Source organism: Nothobranchius furzeri, chromosome 12, assembly GCF_043380555.1.
Source record: "Nothobranchius furzeri strain GRZ-AD chromosome 12, NfurGRZ-RIMD1, whole genome shotgun sequence".
In the NCBI taxonomy this organism is placed as follows: domain Eukaryota; kingdom Metazoa; phylum Chordata; class Actinopteri; order Cyprinodontiformes; family Nothobranchiidae; genus Nothobranchius; species Nothobranchius furzeri.
In genome coordinates this window covers 6167566-6184893 of record NC_091752.1, presented here as the reverse complement: position 1 = coordinate 6184893, position 17328 = coordinate 6167566, and the positions used below count along the sequence as shown (strand labels likewise).

General features: G+C 44.4%; 1 protein-coding gene across 2 annotated transcripts in view; it reads right to left on the bottom strand.

Moving 5' to 3' along the window:
- Positions 1–17328, bottom strand: part of pcbd1 (pterin-4 alpha-carbinolamine dehydratase/dimerization cofactor of hepatocyte nuclear factor 1 alpha) — a 94352-nt gene that overhangs the window by 8600 nt on the left and 68424 nt on the right. The window contains exons 1-2 of one of the 2 annotated variants that reach the window (XM_054749895.2): positions 7638–8121; positions 6970–7101 (exon numbers count right to left, since the gene is read on the bottom strand). In XM_054749895.2, the coding sequence (XP_054605870.1) occupies positions 6970–7101; positions 7638–7826 (321 nt within the window). In that variant the 5' untranslated portion in view covers positions 7827–8121. Of the gene's footprint in view, positions 1–6969; positions 7102–7637; positions 8122–17328 lie in introns of those variants that run through there. The other variant, XM_054749896.2, reaches the window with a different exon arrangement.

Here is a 17328-nt window from a genome sequence, read left to right as displayed (position 1 = left end):
CCACAAGGAGAATCAGTCTCATCCAAGACCATGTGCTTTTGGCATGTTGCCTTCACTGCTTCGGCTTGAAGTTGAAGCTCGACTTCTTTGACAGAGGATAAAAGATGAGATCGGAACTCATCTAGTCGTTGGCATTCCTCAGTGAATTTTGAGTTGTCTTCAGGTTTATCATGCAGCCTCCTAGACAGGCCATCCGCGTCAACGTTCTGTGTACCTGCACGGTATCTGATGTCAAAATTATAGGTGGACAACGCAGCTAGCCAACGATAGCTCGTTGCATCGAGTTTTGCCGTTGTTAAGAGGTAAGTTAACGGATTATTATCAGTAATGACAGTGAATGTGTTCCCATACAAATAGTCATGAAACTTATCTGTTATGGCCCACTTTAAGGCTAGAAACTCCAACTTGTGCGCAGGGTACCTAGTTTCACTAGAGCTTAAACCGCGACTTGCATAAGCGATTACCTGTGTGACACCGTTTTGCACTTGGTATAGCGCTGCACCGAGTCCGGTCGTACTAGCATCTGTGTGTACTAGATATGGGAGTTTTGCGTCAGCGTAGCCAAGAACTGGCGAAGTGGTAAGTTTTTCAATAATAGTTTGAAAGGACTTCTCACAGTCTTGGCTCCAACGATTCCCAAAGGGTTCTTTGGGGTTCAAGTACTTTGATCTACATGGTGGTGTTTTAAAGTTTTTCCGTTTGGGTGGATAACCAGCCGTGAGAGATGTTAGTGGCTTGACAATATTTGAGTAATCTTTAACGAAGCGTCGGTAATAACCGGTAAATCCTAAGAAAGATTGGAGTTCCTTCAAAGTCTGAGGCTTCGGCCATGTTTTGAGTGCTTCCACCTTATCTGGATCGGTTTTTATGCCATCTCGAGATACTATATGTCCAAGATAACGCACAGATGTCTGGAAAAAACGACACTTATCTGGTGATAGCTTGAGTCCGTATTCTCTAAGCCGTTCAAGAACGTGAGAAAGTCTGGTTTCGTGTTCTTCCAAGGAGTTGGAAAAGACGATCAAGTCGTCTAGGAAAACTAACACTTCCTTCAGATTAATGTCCTTCATACACTTTTCCATAACCCGTTGGAAAGTGCTTGGAGCATTTGTTATTCCTTGTGGCATACGGTTAAATTCATAAAACCCAAACGGGCAAACAAAAGCAGTTTTAGGTTTATCCTTTTCACACATCTCTATTTGATAGTAACCTGACTTGAGGTCCATCACAGAAAACCACTGTGATCCAGCGAGAGCAGAAAAGGACTCCTCCAAGTTAGGCAGGGCATATGCGTCGCGAATGGTTTGCAGATTAAGCTTTCTATAGTCTATACATAGACGTACCTCACCATTCTTTTTCCGAACTACCACTATTGGTGAGGCAAATGGAGACTCCGACTCTCTTATTATACCGGTTTCCAAGAGGGCTTCCAAATGTTTTCTCACGGCTTCATAATCATGTGGATGGATCGGCCGAGATTTCTGTTTGAATGGGGTCTCGTCTTTTAAGTTGATGTGATGTCTTATCTGTTGTGTATGACCAAAATCAAGATCGTGGTGCGAAAACACATCGGAGTAAGTGTTAAGTTTGTTGGTGATCCTCCCTTTCCATTCTTCGGACAAGGGCGAAGTACCGAAGTCAAAACTGAGAGGAGGGTTTGAAAGTGAAGTCTGTTGCTGCGAACTACACGCCGCAAGTACTTTCTGATCACTTTTGTCAGGTTCTGGATATGGCATAACACGATCGGCTTTAACTAACTCAGCGATCACACAGTTAGTGGGTAATGTGATGTCATGGTTAGTTTCGTTTCTTAGTACAACAGGTACTTTGTATGGACCATGTGAAGGTAAGGAAATGAGGCAACAGTCTACAATTATACCCCCTGGTAGAGAACCATTGGTGGGTTGTTCAATGAGTGCATAAGGCTCATGCTTGTTTTGGCTGGGTTGCATAAACCCTTCTAGTAACAGTTTTTTATTTGCAGGGAGAACTTCTTGGGTTCTCCCTCGAAGCTTCACCACACCAACTCGTCCATCTTTGCTTTGTTTTTTTCTGACTGCTAAGGCTTTTAGCACGTGTTGGTACCCATAAGAGAGTGCCTTGGAATCAGGTAAGTTATTGGCAGACAATTGCTCATACAAAGGATCGAGTGTGTTTGTGCCAATGAGTAGTGGTGTATCAGAGTTTGAGCTTATATCCGGAACCACTAACGCAAGGGTAGGTAACTCAAGTCCAGACTGATCGAGCTCTTTTGGAAATGTGACACTTATCTCTATGTATCCTAAATAAGGAACTGCTTGACCGTTTGCGCCCTCGACTTCTAACAGATTACTGATGGGTTTAATTGAGAGGTCAGGTAAGTGTTCTTGGTAAAAAGAATTGGCAATGGTGGTTACCTGGGACCCTGAATCCAGTAAACAATTACATTCAACACTGTTAACTGAGACTGTAGCTGTGCATCGCCCACCCACTAATCTTTTGGGAAGTTTTGGCACTGAATGAGCATGAACTGGCTTGCAAAAAAGTCTCTCTGTCCTTTCCTTAGAGGGACTTGGTTCTACTTTAGCACCTATCTGTCCCACGATAGGAGCTTCTACCGGTTTAAAGGAGGAGACTGAGCAATTGGCTTTGACATCTCCCACTCGCGCTGCTTCTGTCTAAGAGCAAGTCTTTTAGTTGCAACTAGTGCTGGATTTGGCTCGTTGCTACAGCTAGAAGCTATGTGCCCATCTTCTCCGCACTTAAAACAGTATCCAGGCTTTGGTCTGGGCACCACTGCTGTTATCTGCTGAATCTGTTTGGGCTCATCTGGAATTTTAGTCCCCACACGGGGTTTTGACTCTTTTTGAGTTTTCTTTGCCTTTTTATCTGTGTTGTTAACCTTAAGCTGTGCAATTTGGCTCCTGAGCTCAGCGATTTGTTTGCGTAAGTCATCACAGTTATCATCTATTTCCAGTTCACAAGTGTTTTTACTCTGAGAGCATGTTGTTTGCACATTTGAATACACTCTAGTTCGTTGTGCCCCTAAGTGTTGTTTCATGCGTGCTGCTTTAGTAGCCTGTTTGTCTTCTTCAGTGCGCAGTTTGAGGAGAAGTGCTGTAAAATGAGGCGGGTTGTCTTTCTTTTGTTCGAGTTGCAGGTTTGAAATCAGCGAGCTGTCCCAACAGCCTCTGCAAAACTGCTTGAGCAGCTGCTGGTCGGCGTCACTGGAGGAAATTCCATTCCTCTGAATAACTAGGTTTAACAAGGTGTATAACCTCTGAAAGTAATCGGAAGGTTTTTCACCACTGTCCTGGTTTGTGTTTAAGAAGCGAGCAAAGAGCTCGTCGCCGTCTTCGACAGCTGCGTAAGCTGAATCGAGATGTTCAAGGTACGTTTCCGGGTCGGATTTTGGACTAAGAGCTTTAACGATGCTCGCTGCTGGGGCTGACAGACTCTCCACGATTCTTCGTACAATTTGGGACTTGGTGAGTGAAGGATCATTTATGCATAACACTACACTACTACGCCAAGTATCATAGTCAGTTTCAAAAGAAGGGTGTGGAACTCGCCCTGAGAACGGTTTTAGTCTGTATTGTGAAGTAGGCGGAGGGATAACCTCACTGCTTTTAACAATGTGTTCCACAATAACTCGCTGAACCTCAGGTGTGTTTAAAAGATTTGGTGGAATGCAAGGGTTTTGTTTTCCAGTCTCTGTAGGTGGACAATTGTCCTTTGAGTTGTTCATATAGTTAACTTCTGGTGTTAAAGGCAGGGAATATGTAACTTGGTCACTATGGAGCATTGGCTCTAGTTCAGTGACTGGTTCAGATGCATGGGTATCCCTTCCTAAAGATTCCCCAATTTTTGCCAGTTCCTCCATTAGAAGGTCTTTAAATGATTGATTGCTACGCGCAGCTATGTCCCTGAGCTCTGACAGATAGGCATCAGTGGCAGATGTGCTAGTTTCTAGACTGTACGCGCTGGCTAGGTCTTGAATATGGAAGAAAACATTTGGGTTCCTAGTACAAGGTTTGTCATAGGGTAAACATTGTTTCTTTAATTCCTTAACAGTGGCTTCATGTTGAAACTCCACAATAATCTGATCACAGTTTGGTAACTTAATGCGCCTGTTAACTGGTCCGAATCCTTCCATAAACCCAAAGACTTCGTTATCAAGGTCTGTATCAGTTAACCCACTGATTAAAACAGCATTTGAAACTTTGACCTTTTCTGTTTTCACAACTTCCATTTTAAAACACTCAAAAGTACCAATAATGCCAAAATGGCAAACCACTGTGACCTCCAGGCACTCTTATGATGTCAGTCAAAGGTTAGCTAAGGTAACAACTCTACAATTCTCCTGGCTGGCTCGCCAAGTTTTATGTAACCGGATTACAGGATACAATAAGATAATTAAAAGAAAAAATAAACAAATGGGCCAATAATTAGGTTCGGGGAGAATTGGAGGTTGTTTAAGAATGGCTGGAGTCACGGGTATAGCATGAAACGGTTTATATACTAAATTTTAATAATAATGGGAAATATAACACATAAAGATAACACACAAAAACAGATGAAAACAATCGACAATAGTAAAATGGTCGGTATGAGATTTGATCATATGAGTCACAAGTCAGCCGGCGTCAAGTCAAATCCCCACGCTTGGGGTGAAAGTCAGAGTCCGGTGGTGCGATTTTTTCCTACCACACCGTTGAGATTGTTCACAGAAGAGAGCAGTCTGCTCTTCAGTTACTTGAGATGTCCTGGTTCGTTCAGTGGTTAAGGCTCGCCATCTCCCTCGTCAGGAAGAAATCCAGTTCTCGTTCCAAGTGAGTGATCATAGGAGTCGGGATCAAACCCAAGGAAAAAAAAAACCCAGCCTGTAAACAACAGGACTGTTAGCGAGTTGGCATCGACCCTTCTCGTCACATCACAGCATAAAGTCTTACAGACTTAAACAAATGCTTCACTCTATTGGCATAGCCAATCATGTTTGGGTTCACAGTTCAACTAACATAACATCAATTTGATTGTCTATTAAAATAATTCTCAGTAGCTCTGGAAATATAATTACATATGACAACAATTGTTCAGCTCAATAGGCTCAGTTAGATTCTATTACTCTACACTATTCAACAAGAAATACATTCATGACAACAAGGATACATTTAGTTGTGTTTCTATACAGCATTGTGACACCTTGTATATCTGTAACACAATAAATAAATAAATAAATAAATAAATAAATAAATAAATAAAATGTTCTATAACAAAATTCAACAAAATATAAATTCTGGTCCTTTGGTCCACCTTTGTAAAATAATTCCTCCCTAATCAGTTAGCTTTTATTTATTTTTATTTATCTATTTTTTTTATTATTAAATGTTTGGTTAAGGGACGCATTGCTAATTCTATGGCGTTAGCTATAACGCCCCTGAGGACCTTGTACATCTAGGCCCTACCGCCGTTAACTGGCGGTTTGAGCCGTTAACTCCTATATGCCCTACCACCGTTAACTGGTAGTTTGAGATGTTAACTCCTGGGATCTAACGTCTAGCAGCCCACTGCTGTCACCTCGGTTGCTGTAATTAGCTTTTTGAATTTAATAATTTACTGAATTTAATCTCATTCACTCACCAACGCGCTCCAACGGTTCCCTCCTACAGAGGATTGGTTCACTCTGTCGTCTCCACACAAATCTATAAGAATGGAATTAATTTGATAAGCTATTTAAGTTTCCTTTTTTTTTTTTAAGTTGCATCGTTAGCTTTTTCTCTTCTTTTTTTCTTTACTCACCGCGTTGGTTCCAAGTTCCTAGCTCTTATTAGAAGGAGTCAAGTCCGCCTCTCCCTCTATCTATGCGGCACCCAAATCAGGGTTCTTCACGGCCTCGACCGTTGTTTTTTTTTCTCTCTCTCTCTCTCTCTAACCGCTCAGTCTTTGCTTTCTGTATCTGCGTGCTGCACAGCCGTTTGTCTCTCCTCTCGCTCAGCTGCGTCGCACGGTTTTATTTCGCGGAGGCGGGACTTATTTCTCTCAGCCAATGAAATTTCAGATTCCCACCTGGACCAATAGTATACAGCTTTCCTCTTCTGTTTCTGTTAGGGATGTTCAAGATTCTTGTTTTAACCGATGTTTAATATTAAACTCGTTATTTTAGTTATTCACCCTTCCAATAATTCATTATGAAATTATCTATTAGTTAATTAGATATCTATTAATTAGTATTGTTAATTTCCTTAATTTATATTTTATATTTTATCTAAATTGAGGATGGATCATATTAGTAAGCCAATTAGTTAATACCTCATTAAGGTTCTAGCTTCTGGGTTACATAAGCATAAGAAGAGAAAGATGTTCTCGATTTACCGGTAGATCTGCCCTCACCTATGGTCACGAGCTTTGGGTAGTGACCAAAAGAACGAGATCGCGGATACAAGCGGCCAAAATGAGTTTTCTCCGCAGGGTGTCTGGGCTCTCCCTTAGAGATAGGGTGAGAAGCTCGGTCATCCAGGAGGGGCTTGGAGTAGACCCGCTGCTCCTCCACATCAAGAGGAGCCAGTTGAGGTGGCTCGGGCATCTGGTCAGGATGCCTCCTGGTGATACCTCCGTGGTGAGGTTCTCCGGGCACGTCCAACCGGGAGGAGGCCTAAAGGGAGACCCAGGACATGCTGGAGGGTCTATGTCTCTCACCTGGCCAGGGAACGCCTTGGGATTCCCTGGAGAAGCTGGCCACTGCTGCCCCCGCTACCCAACCTCAGATAGGCAGATGAAAATGGATGGATGGATGGATGGATGGACACAGTGATCCAAATCAACATAGCTCTATGTGAACAAGTAGTTCACAAGTGAACTTAATAACTGCTTGACTTTGATTTTGAAATGTGTGCTGATCTGAAACATTTAGGTGTGGCAAAAGAAATCTGTAAACACACACACACACACACACACACTGAGTTTAGTAAGGAAGGAGTTAAGAGTAAAAACCTGATTGAAGTCTTTGAAGATAAACTCTTTGTAGATGGCATCTCGCCCCACCACCTCCACCCACTGGGCGTTGCGGAGCATCGGGAGTAGATGGGCTCTCTCCTCCTCAGTCAGACTCTGGATCTTTCCGGCCTGAGAGGACAACAGATTTCAGAGGGGCAGCTTCACAGCCACAAACTGTGATTGGCTGCACAGACTCCCATCTGGAAACAATGAGCAGCTGCATTCTGTTGTTTAAAAGCTAGCTGGTTGAGAGGTATTTAGTGGTGCGTGTGTGTGTGTGTGCGCGCGCCTGTGTGTGTGTGTGTGTGGGGGGGGGGGGGATCAAATGCTTCCTAATCTCTGTCATGTGGACTTTGAGTTATTCACTCACTCTGCTGACTCTCAGCTCAGAGGAGTTTCACATTTTAAACTCTCCCCTTCCAAGTGAACAACACGAGCAGGTTTTCCCGCCGCAGACAGGAACAAGAGCGGTGACAGCATCAGGTATCTTAGCAACGCAGTAACCTGGTTTATCAGCGGCGGGGATGTTGGTTTAGGTGCAGCGAAGCGTCCTCGTGACCGTCAGAGAATAATCAAACGTTTTTTCTTGTCTCTTAAAATAATTGTTGTACAAAGAAGTGAAAAAGTGTGCAGCCTGATTTTTTACACCAGGCTCGTGCACTCACCATGTTTGTAGTGTGTGTCCAGCTCCTGCCGCCTGTTGCACAGAGGCAAATGTGCTGTGACAGCCAGAGTGTAGCTGGAATGATCCCATCTGGGGAGGGGAGGACTGGGTCCTGCTTAGCTGCCCATGCAGGAGCCTGAGTAGAATCCCCACCCCAGCTGAAAGGCCCTTCAGCCAGCTGTTTAATCATGAACAGCCATCTGTTGCACAAGGCGCGCGGTGGGCCAGCTATCGCTGCAGGCTCTGTGACATAAAGGCCAGCTCTGTTTGCTCAGTGGAGACAGGAGGCTGAAGTTATATTAAAAACCAGCTGAGACTATAAACAACACAAAATCCTCTCTCCTACTGCTTAGTGAGAAAGAAGCTGAAAGACCAACTCCACAAGTGCGGGCCTTTAAAGAGCAAGTCACCCCCTACCAGAGTCTAACTCCACTCCCACTTCATGTTTGAAAAATGCAACAAATTCTGTTGCCTGGCAGACTGAGAGGGCGGAGCCGCTGACAAATACACACACACACTCAGGCTCACGACAGAATTGTGACATCATAAGGACCAGTTTACATCATAGCATACCTCTTAGCCAATAGCGGTGGCAGATTTAAATTCAAAGGCAGTGCAGAGTTTTTACCTGACAAAGGCACAACACTGACAGTTTTAGGCAGAATATTTAAATTTTAACTAAGATGCACTGAATTACCTAATTATTGACTACACGTGTCTGCAGCACGACTAGACACTCGTTTATTTAGTTTATCAGCAAAAAAAAGTTGATTTGGGGGTGACTTGCTCTTTAAAATAGTGGACCATTTCTCACATTTAGGGATAGAAATTAGGCGTAAGTTGAATTTGATTGTCAGATCTAATTATGAACTCCTAATGAATGACATAACAGGATTGATAGACCGATGGATGCCTTTATCTCTGTCTTTGATTGGCAGAATTAGTGTTATTAAAATGAATATACTCCCCAAAATACTATATGTTTTTCAAAATGTGCCTGTACCTCCACCAGCTGAGATTTTGGGGAAAGTTCAAAAGCTGCTTATTGAATTTATATGGAAAAATGCTAAAGCTAAGATTCGATTGTCTTTATTACACATACCACATAGTAAAGGTGGTTCAAAATGTCCTAATATAATCTGGTATTACTGGGCAACTCATTTAAGGTCAATTACATTTCATTTTGAAACAGGAGATTCCCCACAGTGGAGGGAAATGGAGTCAGAAGGTTTAAGTTTGCCATTGCCACCATCTCTGTACTCTGATCAAATTTCTGACCTAATAAAGAAAAGCAAAAACCCAGTCGTTAAAAATATGATTAATATTTGGTCGAAAATTCGGAAATATTTAAAAGAGCCTAATAATTTGTCTCTGTACACTCCAATTTGGGGTAATCAGCACTTTGCTCCAGGAAGAGCAGATACCATTTTTCAACAGTGAGCTTTAAAGGGGTTGAAGACGATATACGACCTTTATAATCCAAATTCCGATACTCTAATATATTTAAGTATAATATAAATAGAAATTATTTCTTCAAATATCTTCAACTCAGAAGCTTTGTCAGAACCAATCAAAATTAAAGCTGCAAGCAGCGTCGTTCGGCCCTCGCAGCGAAGCTGCTCGCCCTCCTTCCGCACCCCCTCCGCTCCATCCCCGACGCTCTCCAAACCCAGCTCCGCGCTTGTCCATCCTGGACGGCAGCCGGGGGCACCAGGGCACGTCTGGCAGAACAGAAAGTCAACCACCCCGACACCAGAAACCGTGAACGGCCTCCTCGTCCACACCTCACCCTGATTCAGCATCCCCTCTGAGCCCAGCATTACACGTCTCACCACTAGGAGATACTCTATCTTTACCACACTGGTGATGTGATGTTCAGTCTCTGGCAAATCGGAGGCTGTTTGTGGAAGTTACAGTCAAACGTAAGGTCACAGCGTCACGCCAGAAATCGCCATGGCATCAAAGCTCCTCCCTTTCTGAAAAGCTATCAGATCTGAATAGTCATTAGAACATCATGAAGACAGTGCATGACCTTAGTGTCATGTTGACTAAATTAGAGGGGACAAATATGGGCATTTCACCATAAAACAGAAGACTTCCTGTAGTCAGGGGGCGGGGCTTAGGTGATGCCAGCTGTCCACATTGTCACTGTCTTCAGATGTGGTCAGTGATCACATGGACAAAGTTTGAAATTGATCTGATCATGCACAAGGGAGTTATTGAGTCAAGTAACGTAATGGCGACTGGTCAAAGTTTGAGGCTTAGCCACGCCCACACCTTTATACTTATTTAAAATCCGACGGTTGAATCTTTTCCTCTATGTCTTAAGAGTATATAGCAAGAGTTTGAAGGTGATCGGTGGAAAGGGCGACGAGACATCATTCTCCTAATAACGTGTGCGAAAACCACTAAATCGAGTACTTGGACCAAAATGGCCGACCTCCTGTGCGACATTGCGCTTGGCTCCAAGAGACTTTTTTGTAGGTCCTGAGACACTACATTAGTGTGCCAAATTTCGTGATCCTCAGTCAAAGCACGGCTTGGGGCTGACAGTTTTAATGGTCCTAGGGGGCGCTATTTCAGAAAATAGGCCACGCCCACAAACTTCAGCTGTCCAATTCTATTAGGGGTCAGAGTAGGATCACTCATCAGAAATTGTGTGGCGATGTCACAATGATTGAAGAAATGAGAGACAAACGTATTTCCATGGCGTGATGGCGAATTTCGCCATGCTCCCAAAGCCCCGCCTTTATTCGAAAGCTGCCAGTACTATAGACCAAGTGACCTCAACTTGTCTGCTGCTATTTGCCAGTGATTGCTGGTGATTGGTTAAAAGGAGTCCAATAGGGAGCTGTGAAAAAAAGAGTGGCGTGGCGACAGGTCAAAGTTTGAGGCTTAGCCACGCCCACACCTTTATACTTATTTAAAATCCGTAGGTTGAATTTTTTCCCCTTTGTCTTAAGAGTCTATAGCAGAAGTTTGAAGGTGATTGGTGAAAAGGGCAATGGTGTAACACTCTCCAAACAACGTGTGCGAAAACCACTAAATCGACTACTTGGACCAAAATGGCCGACTTCCTGTGCGACTTTGCACTTGGCTCCAAGAGACTTTTTTGTAGGACCGGAGACACCACATTAGTGTACCAGATTTCGTACTCCTCAGTCAAAGCATGGCTAGGGGCTGACAGTTTTAATGGTCCTAGAGGGCGCCATTTCAGAAAATAGGCCACGCCCACAAACTACAGCTGTCCAAATCTATTGGGGGTCAGACTAGGATCACTCACCAGACATTTTGTGGTGATGGCACGATAATTGAAGAAATGAGAGGCAAACGTATTGCCATGGCGTGATGGTGAATTTTGCCATGCTCCCAAAGCCCCGCCTTTTTTCAAAACCTGCCAGTACTGGAGACTAAGTGACCTCAACTTGTCAGCTGCTATTCGCCAGAGATTGCTGGCGATTGGGTAAAAGGAGTCCAATAGGTAGCTGTGAAAAAAAGAGTGGCGTGGTGACAGGTCAAAGTTTGAGGCTTAGCCACGCCCACACCTTTATACTTATTTAAAATCCGACGGTTGAATTTTTTCCTTTATGTCTTAAGAGTCTATAGCAGAAGTTTGAAGGCGATTGGTGAAAAGGGCGATGGAGCATCACTCTCCAAACAACGTGTGCGAAAACCACTAAATCGAGTACTTGGACCAAAATGGCCGACTTCCTGTGCGACTTTGCACTTGGCTCCAAGAGACTTTTTTGTAGGTCCTGAGACACCACATTAGTGTGCCAAATTTCATAATCCTCAGTCAAAGCATGACTTGGGGCTGACAGTTTTAATGGTCCTAGGGGGCGCTATTTCAGAAAATAGGCCACGCCCACCGGATGTTCACATCACATTTTGTGGGGGGCTGAACTAGGATCACTCCCAAGAGGTTTTGTGGCGATATCTCTAGAAATGACGAAATGGGAGGCAAACGTAAGGCCTAAGCGGTACGCCTGACTTCGCCGCGCCGCCACAGCCCCGCCTTCTGGAGAAAACTCCCATAAAGTGACGCCAAGCAACCCCAACTTGTCTTCAGTTACCCGCTACAAATTTGGGGTGGTTATTGGAAAGGGCGAATTTTGGAAAATTTCCCAGTAAATCTTGACCTTTTAAGTCCTGAGGGGGCGGGGCTTATGTGACATCATCAATCGACCATTCATTTGTCTTCGGAGGTCGACGACGATTGTCCTTAGAACATTTCTTTAACTGTAATTCTTTCATTTATGAATCTATAGCAATTTGAATTTTTTTGGCGAGTGCTCGAACTTTGAGGCCTGGTCCCGCCCCTTCAGTATTTACGAAAAGTCAATTTTATTGTCTCATTTTAATCGTCCATCGCTTCTGTTCGATCGCACACTATTTTTGAGACGATCGTGCGAAAAATGACCAAACTGTTAAACCAAATATAGACCCTAGAAATGGCCAAAACGGGGTCAAAATGGCCACTTTAGTCCAAAATGGCCGACTTCCTGTTTGATATTGACCATGGGTGCAAGAGGCTTTTCTGTGCGTATTGTTGAGTTCTACAAGTGTACCAAATTTCATCACTCTACTATGAAAAAAGGTCAAAGCGGAGGGGTATTTTTAATTTTCCAGGGGGCGCTGTTGAAACATTTTTTTACCAACTTTCACGTTGCCAGTGAAATACGTAAATTTCACGCACTTTCTATATTGGGCCAGAATTTGGTGACTTTTTGGATATGCTAAGACCCCCTAAAGGCCATCCAAAGACGCGGAAGAAAAAAAAAGAAAGAAAAAAAAAAAAAAATTAAAGCTGCAAGCAGCGTCGTTCGGCCCTCGCAGCGAAGCTGCTCGCCCTCCTTCCGCACCCCCTCCGCTCCATCCCCGACGCTCTCCAAACCCAGCTCCGCGCTTGTCCATCCTGGCCGGCAGCCGGGGGCACCAGGGCACGTCTGGCAGAACAGAAAGTCAACCACCCCAACACCAGAAACCGTGAACGGCCTCCTCGTCCACACCTCACCCTGATTCAGCATCCCCTCTGAGCCCAGCATTACACGTCTCACCACTAGGAGATACTCTATCTTTACCACACTGGTGATGTGATGTTCAGTCTCTGGCAAATCGGAGGCTGTTTGTGGAAGTTACAGTCAAACGTAAGGTCACAGCGTCACGCCAGAAATCGCCATGGCATCAAAGCTCCTCCCTTTCTGAAAAGCTATCAGATCTGAATAGTCATTACAACATCATGAAGACAGTGCATGACCTTAGTGTCATGTTGACTAAATTAGAGGGGACAAATATGGGCATTTCACCATAAAACAGAAGACTTCCTGTAGTCAGGGGGCGGGGCTTAGGTGATGCCAGCTGTCCACATTGTCACTGTCTTCAGATGTGGTCAGTGATCACACGGACAAAGTTTGAAATTGATCTGATCATGCACAAGGGAGTTATTGAGTCAAGTAACGTAATGGCGACTGGTCAAAGTTTGAGGCTTAGCCACGCCCACACCTTTATACTTATTTAAAATCCGACGGTTGAATCTTTTCCTCTATGTCTTAAGAGTATATAGCAAGAGTTTGAAGGTGATCGGTGGAAAGGGCGACGAGACATCATTCTCCTAATAACGTGTGCGAAAACCACTAAATCGAGTACTTGGACCAAAATGGCCGACCTCCTGTGCGACATTGCGCTTGGCTCCAAGAGACTTTTTTGTAGGTCCTGAGACACTACATTAGTGTGCCAAAGTTCGTGATCCTCAGTCAAAGCACGGCTTGGGGCTGACAGTTTTAATGGTCCTAGGGGGCGCTATTTCAGAAAATAGGCCACGCCCACAAACTTCAGCTGTCCAATTCTATTAGGGGTCAGAGTAGGATCACTCATCAGAAATTGTGTGGCGATGTCACAATGATTGAAGAAATGAGAGACAAACGTATTTCCATGGCGTGATGGCGAATTTCGCCATGCTCCCAAAGCCCCGCCTTTATTCGAAACCTGCCAGTACTATAGACCAAGTGACCTCAACTTGTCTGCTGCTATTTGCCAGTGATTGCTGGTGATTGGTTAAAAGGTGTCCAATAGGGAGCTGTGAAAAAAAGAGTGGCGTTGCGACAGGTCAAAGTTTGAGGCTTAGCCACGCCCACACCTTTATACTTATTTAAAATCCGTAGGTTGAATTTTTTCCCCTTTGTCTTAAGAGTCTATAGCAGAAGTTTGAAGGTGATTGGTGAAAAGGGCAATGGTGTAACACTCTCCAAACAACGTGTGCGAAAACCACTAAATCGACTACTTGGACCAAAATGGCCGACTTCCTGTGCGACTTTGCACTTGGCTCCAAGAGACTTTTTTGTAGGACCGGAGACACCACATTAGTGTACCAGATTTCGTACTCCTCAGTCAAAGCATGGCTAGGGGCTGACAGTTTTAATGGTCCTAGAGGGCGCCATTTCAGAAAATAGGCCACGCCCACAAACTACAGCTGTCCAAATCTATTGGGGGTCAGACTAGGATCACTCACCAGACATTTTGTGGTGATGGCACGATAATTGAAGAAATGAGAGGCAAACGTATTGCCATGGCGTGATGGTGAATTTTGCCATGCTCCCAAAGCCCCGCCTTTTTTCAAAACCTGCCAGTACTGGAGACTAAGTGACCTCAACTTGTCAGCTGCTATTCGCCAGAGATTGCTGGCGATTGGGTAAAAGGAGTCCAATAGGTAGCTGTGAAAAAAAGAGTGGCGTGGTGACAGGTCAAAGTTTGAGGCTTAGCCACGCCCACACCTTTATACTTATTTAAAATCTGACGGTTGAATTTTTTCCTTTATGTCTTAAGAGTCTATAGCAGAAGTTTGAAGGCGATTGGTGAAAAGGGCGATGGAGCATCACTCTCCAAACAACGTGTGCGAAAACCACTAAATCGAGTACTTGGACCAAAATGGCCGACTTCCTGTGCGACTTTGCACTTGGCTCCAAGAGACTTTTTTGTAGGTCCTGAGACACCACATTAGTGTGCCAAATTTCATAATCCTCAGTCAAAGCATGACTTGGGGCTGACAGTTTTAATGGTCCTAGGGGGCGCTATTTCAGAAAATAGGCCACGCCCACCGGATGTTCACATCACATTTTGTGGGGGGCTGAACTAGGATCACTCCCAAGAGGTTTTGTGGTGATATCTCTAGAAATGACGAAATGGGAGGCAAACGTAAGGCCTAAGCGGTACGCCTGACTTCGCCGCGCCGCCACAGCCCCGCCTTCTGGAGAAAACTCCCATAAAGTGACGCCAAGCAACCCCAACTTGTCTTCAGTTACCCGCTACAAATTTGGGGTGATTATTGGAAAGGGCGAATTTTGGAAAATTTCCCAGTAAATCTTGACCTTTTAAGTCCTGAGGGGGCGGGGCTTATGTGACATCATCAATCGACCATTCATTTGTCTTCGGAGGGCGACGACGATTGTCCTTAGAACATTTCTTTAACTGTAATTCTTTCATTTATGAATCTATAGCAATTTGAATTTTTTTGGCGAGTGCTCTAACTTTGAGGCCTGGTCCCGCCCCTTCAGTATTTACGAAAAGTCAATTTTATTGTCTCATTTTAATCGTCCATCGCTTCTGTTCGATCGCACACTATTTTTGAGACGATCGTGCGAAAAATGACCAAACTGTTAAACCAAATATAGACCCTAGAAATGGCCAAAACGGGGTCAAAATGGCCACTTTAGTCCAAAATGGCCGACTTCCTGTTTGATATTGACCATGGGTGCAAGAGGCTTTTCTGTGCGTATTGTTGAGTTCTACAAGTGTACCAAATTTCATCACTCTACTATGAAAAAAGGTCAAAGCGGAGGGGTATTTTTAATTTTCCAGGGGGCGCTGTTGAAACATTTTTTTACCAACTTTCACGTTGCCAGTGAAATACGTAAATTTCACGCACTTTCTATATTGGGCCAGAATTTGGTGACTTTTTGGATATGCTAAGACCCCCTAAAGGCCATCCAAAGACGCGGAAGAAAAAAAAAGAAAGAAAGAAAGAAAAAAAAAAAAATAAACGGAGCAGATACAATAGGCCTTCGCAGCTTCACTGCTCGGGCCTAATTAAAGCTGCAAGCAGCGTCGTTCGGCCCTCGCAGCGAAGCTGCTCGCCCTCCTTCCGCACCCCCTCCGCTCCATCCCCGACGCTCTCCAAACCCAGCTCCGCGCTTGTCCATCCTGGCCGGCAGCCGGGGGCACCAGGGCACGTCTGGCAGAACAGAAAGTCAACCGCCCCGACACCAGAAACCGTGAACGGCCTCCTCGTCCACACCTCACCCTGATTCAGCATCCCCTCTGAGCCCAGCATTACACGTCTCACCACTAGGAGATACTCTATCTTTACCACACTGGTGATGTGATGTTCAGTCTCGGGCAAATCGGAGGCTGTTTGTGGAAGTTACAGTCAAACGTAAGGTCACAGCGTCACGCCAGAAATCGCCATGGCATCAAAGCTCCTCCCTTTCTGAAAAGCTATCAGATCTGAATAGTCATTACAACATCATGAAGACAGTGCATGACCTTAGTGTCATGTTGACTAAATTAGAGGGGACAAATATGGGCATTTCACCATAAAACAGTAGACTTCCTGTAGTCAGGGGGCGGGGCTTAGGTGATGCCAGCTGTCCACATTGTCACTGTCTTCAAATGTGGTCAGTGATCACACAGACAAAGTTTGAAATTGATCTGATCATGCACATGGGAGTTATTAAGTCAAGTAACGTAATGGCGACTGGTCAAAGTTTGAGGCTTAGCCACGCCCACACCTTTATACTTATTTAAAATCCGACGGTTGAATTTTTTCCTCTATGTCTTAAGAGTATATAGCAGAGGTTTGAAGGTGATCGGTGGAAAGGGCGAGGAGATATCATTCTCCTAATAACGTGTGCGAAAACCACTAAATTGAGTACTTGGACCAAAATGGCCGACCTCCTGTGCGACATTGTGCTTGGCTCCAAGAGACTTTTTTGTAGGTCCTGGTACACTACATTAGTGTGCCAAATTTTGTGATCCTCAGTCAAAGCATGGCTTGGGGCTGACTGTTTTAATGGTCCTAGGGGGCGGTGTTTCAGAAAATAGGCCACGCCCACAAACTTCAGCTGTCCAATTCTATTAGGGGTCAGAGTAGGATCACTCATCAGAACTTGTATGGCGATGTCACAATGACTGAAGAAATGAGAGACAAACGTATTTCCCTGTCGTGATGGCGAATTTCGCCATTCTCCCAAAGCCCCGCCTTTATTCGAAACCTGCCAGTACTATAGACCAAGTGACCTCAACTTGTCTGCTGCTATTCGCCACTGTTTGGTGGTGATTGGTTAAAAGGAGTCCAATAGGGAGCTGTGAAAAAAAAGAGTGGCGTGGCGACAGGTCAAAGTTTGAGGCTTAGCCACGCCCACACCTTTATACTTATTTAAAATCCGACGGTTGAATTTTTTCATCTATGTCTTAAGAGTATGTAGCCGAAGTGTGAAGGCAATTGGTGAAAAGGGCGACGGAGCATCACTCTCCAAACAACGTGTGCGAAAACCACTAAATTGCGCACTTGGACCAAAATGGCCGACTTCCTGTGCGACAATGCACTTGGCTCCAAGAGACTTTTTTGTAGGTCCTGAGACACCACATTAGTGTACCAAATTTCGTAATCCTCAGTCAAAGCATGGCTTGGGGCTGTC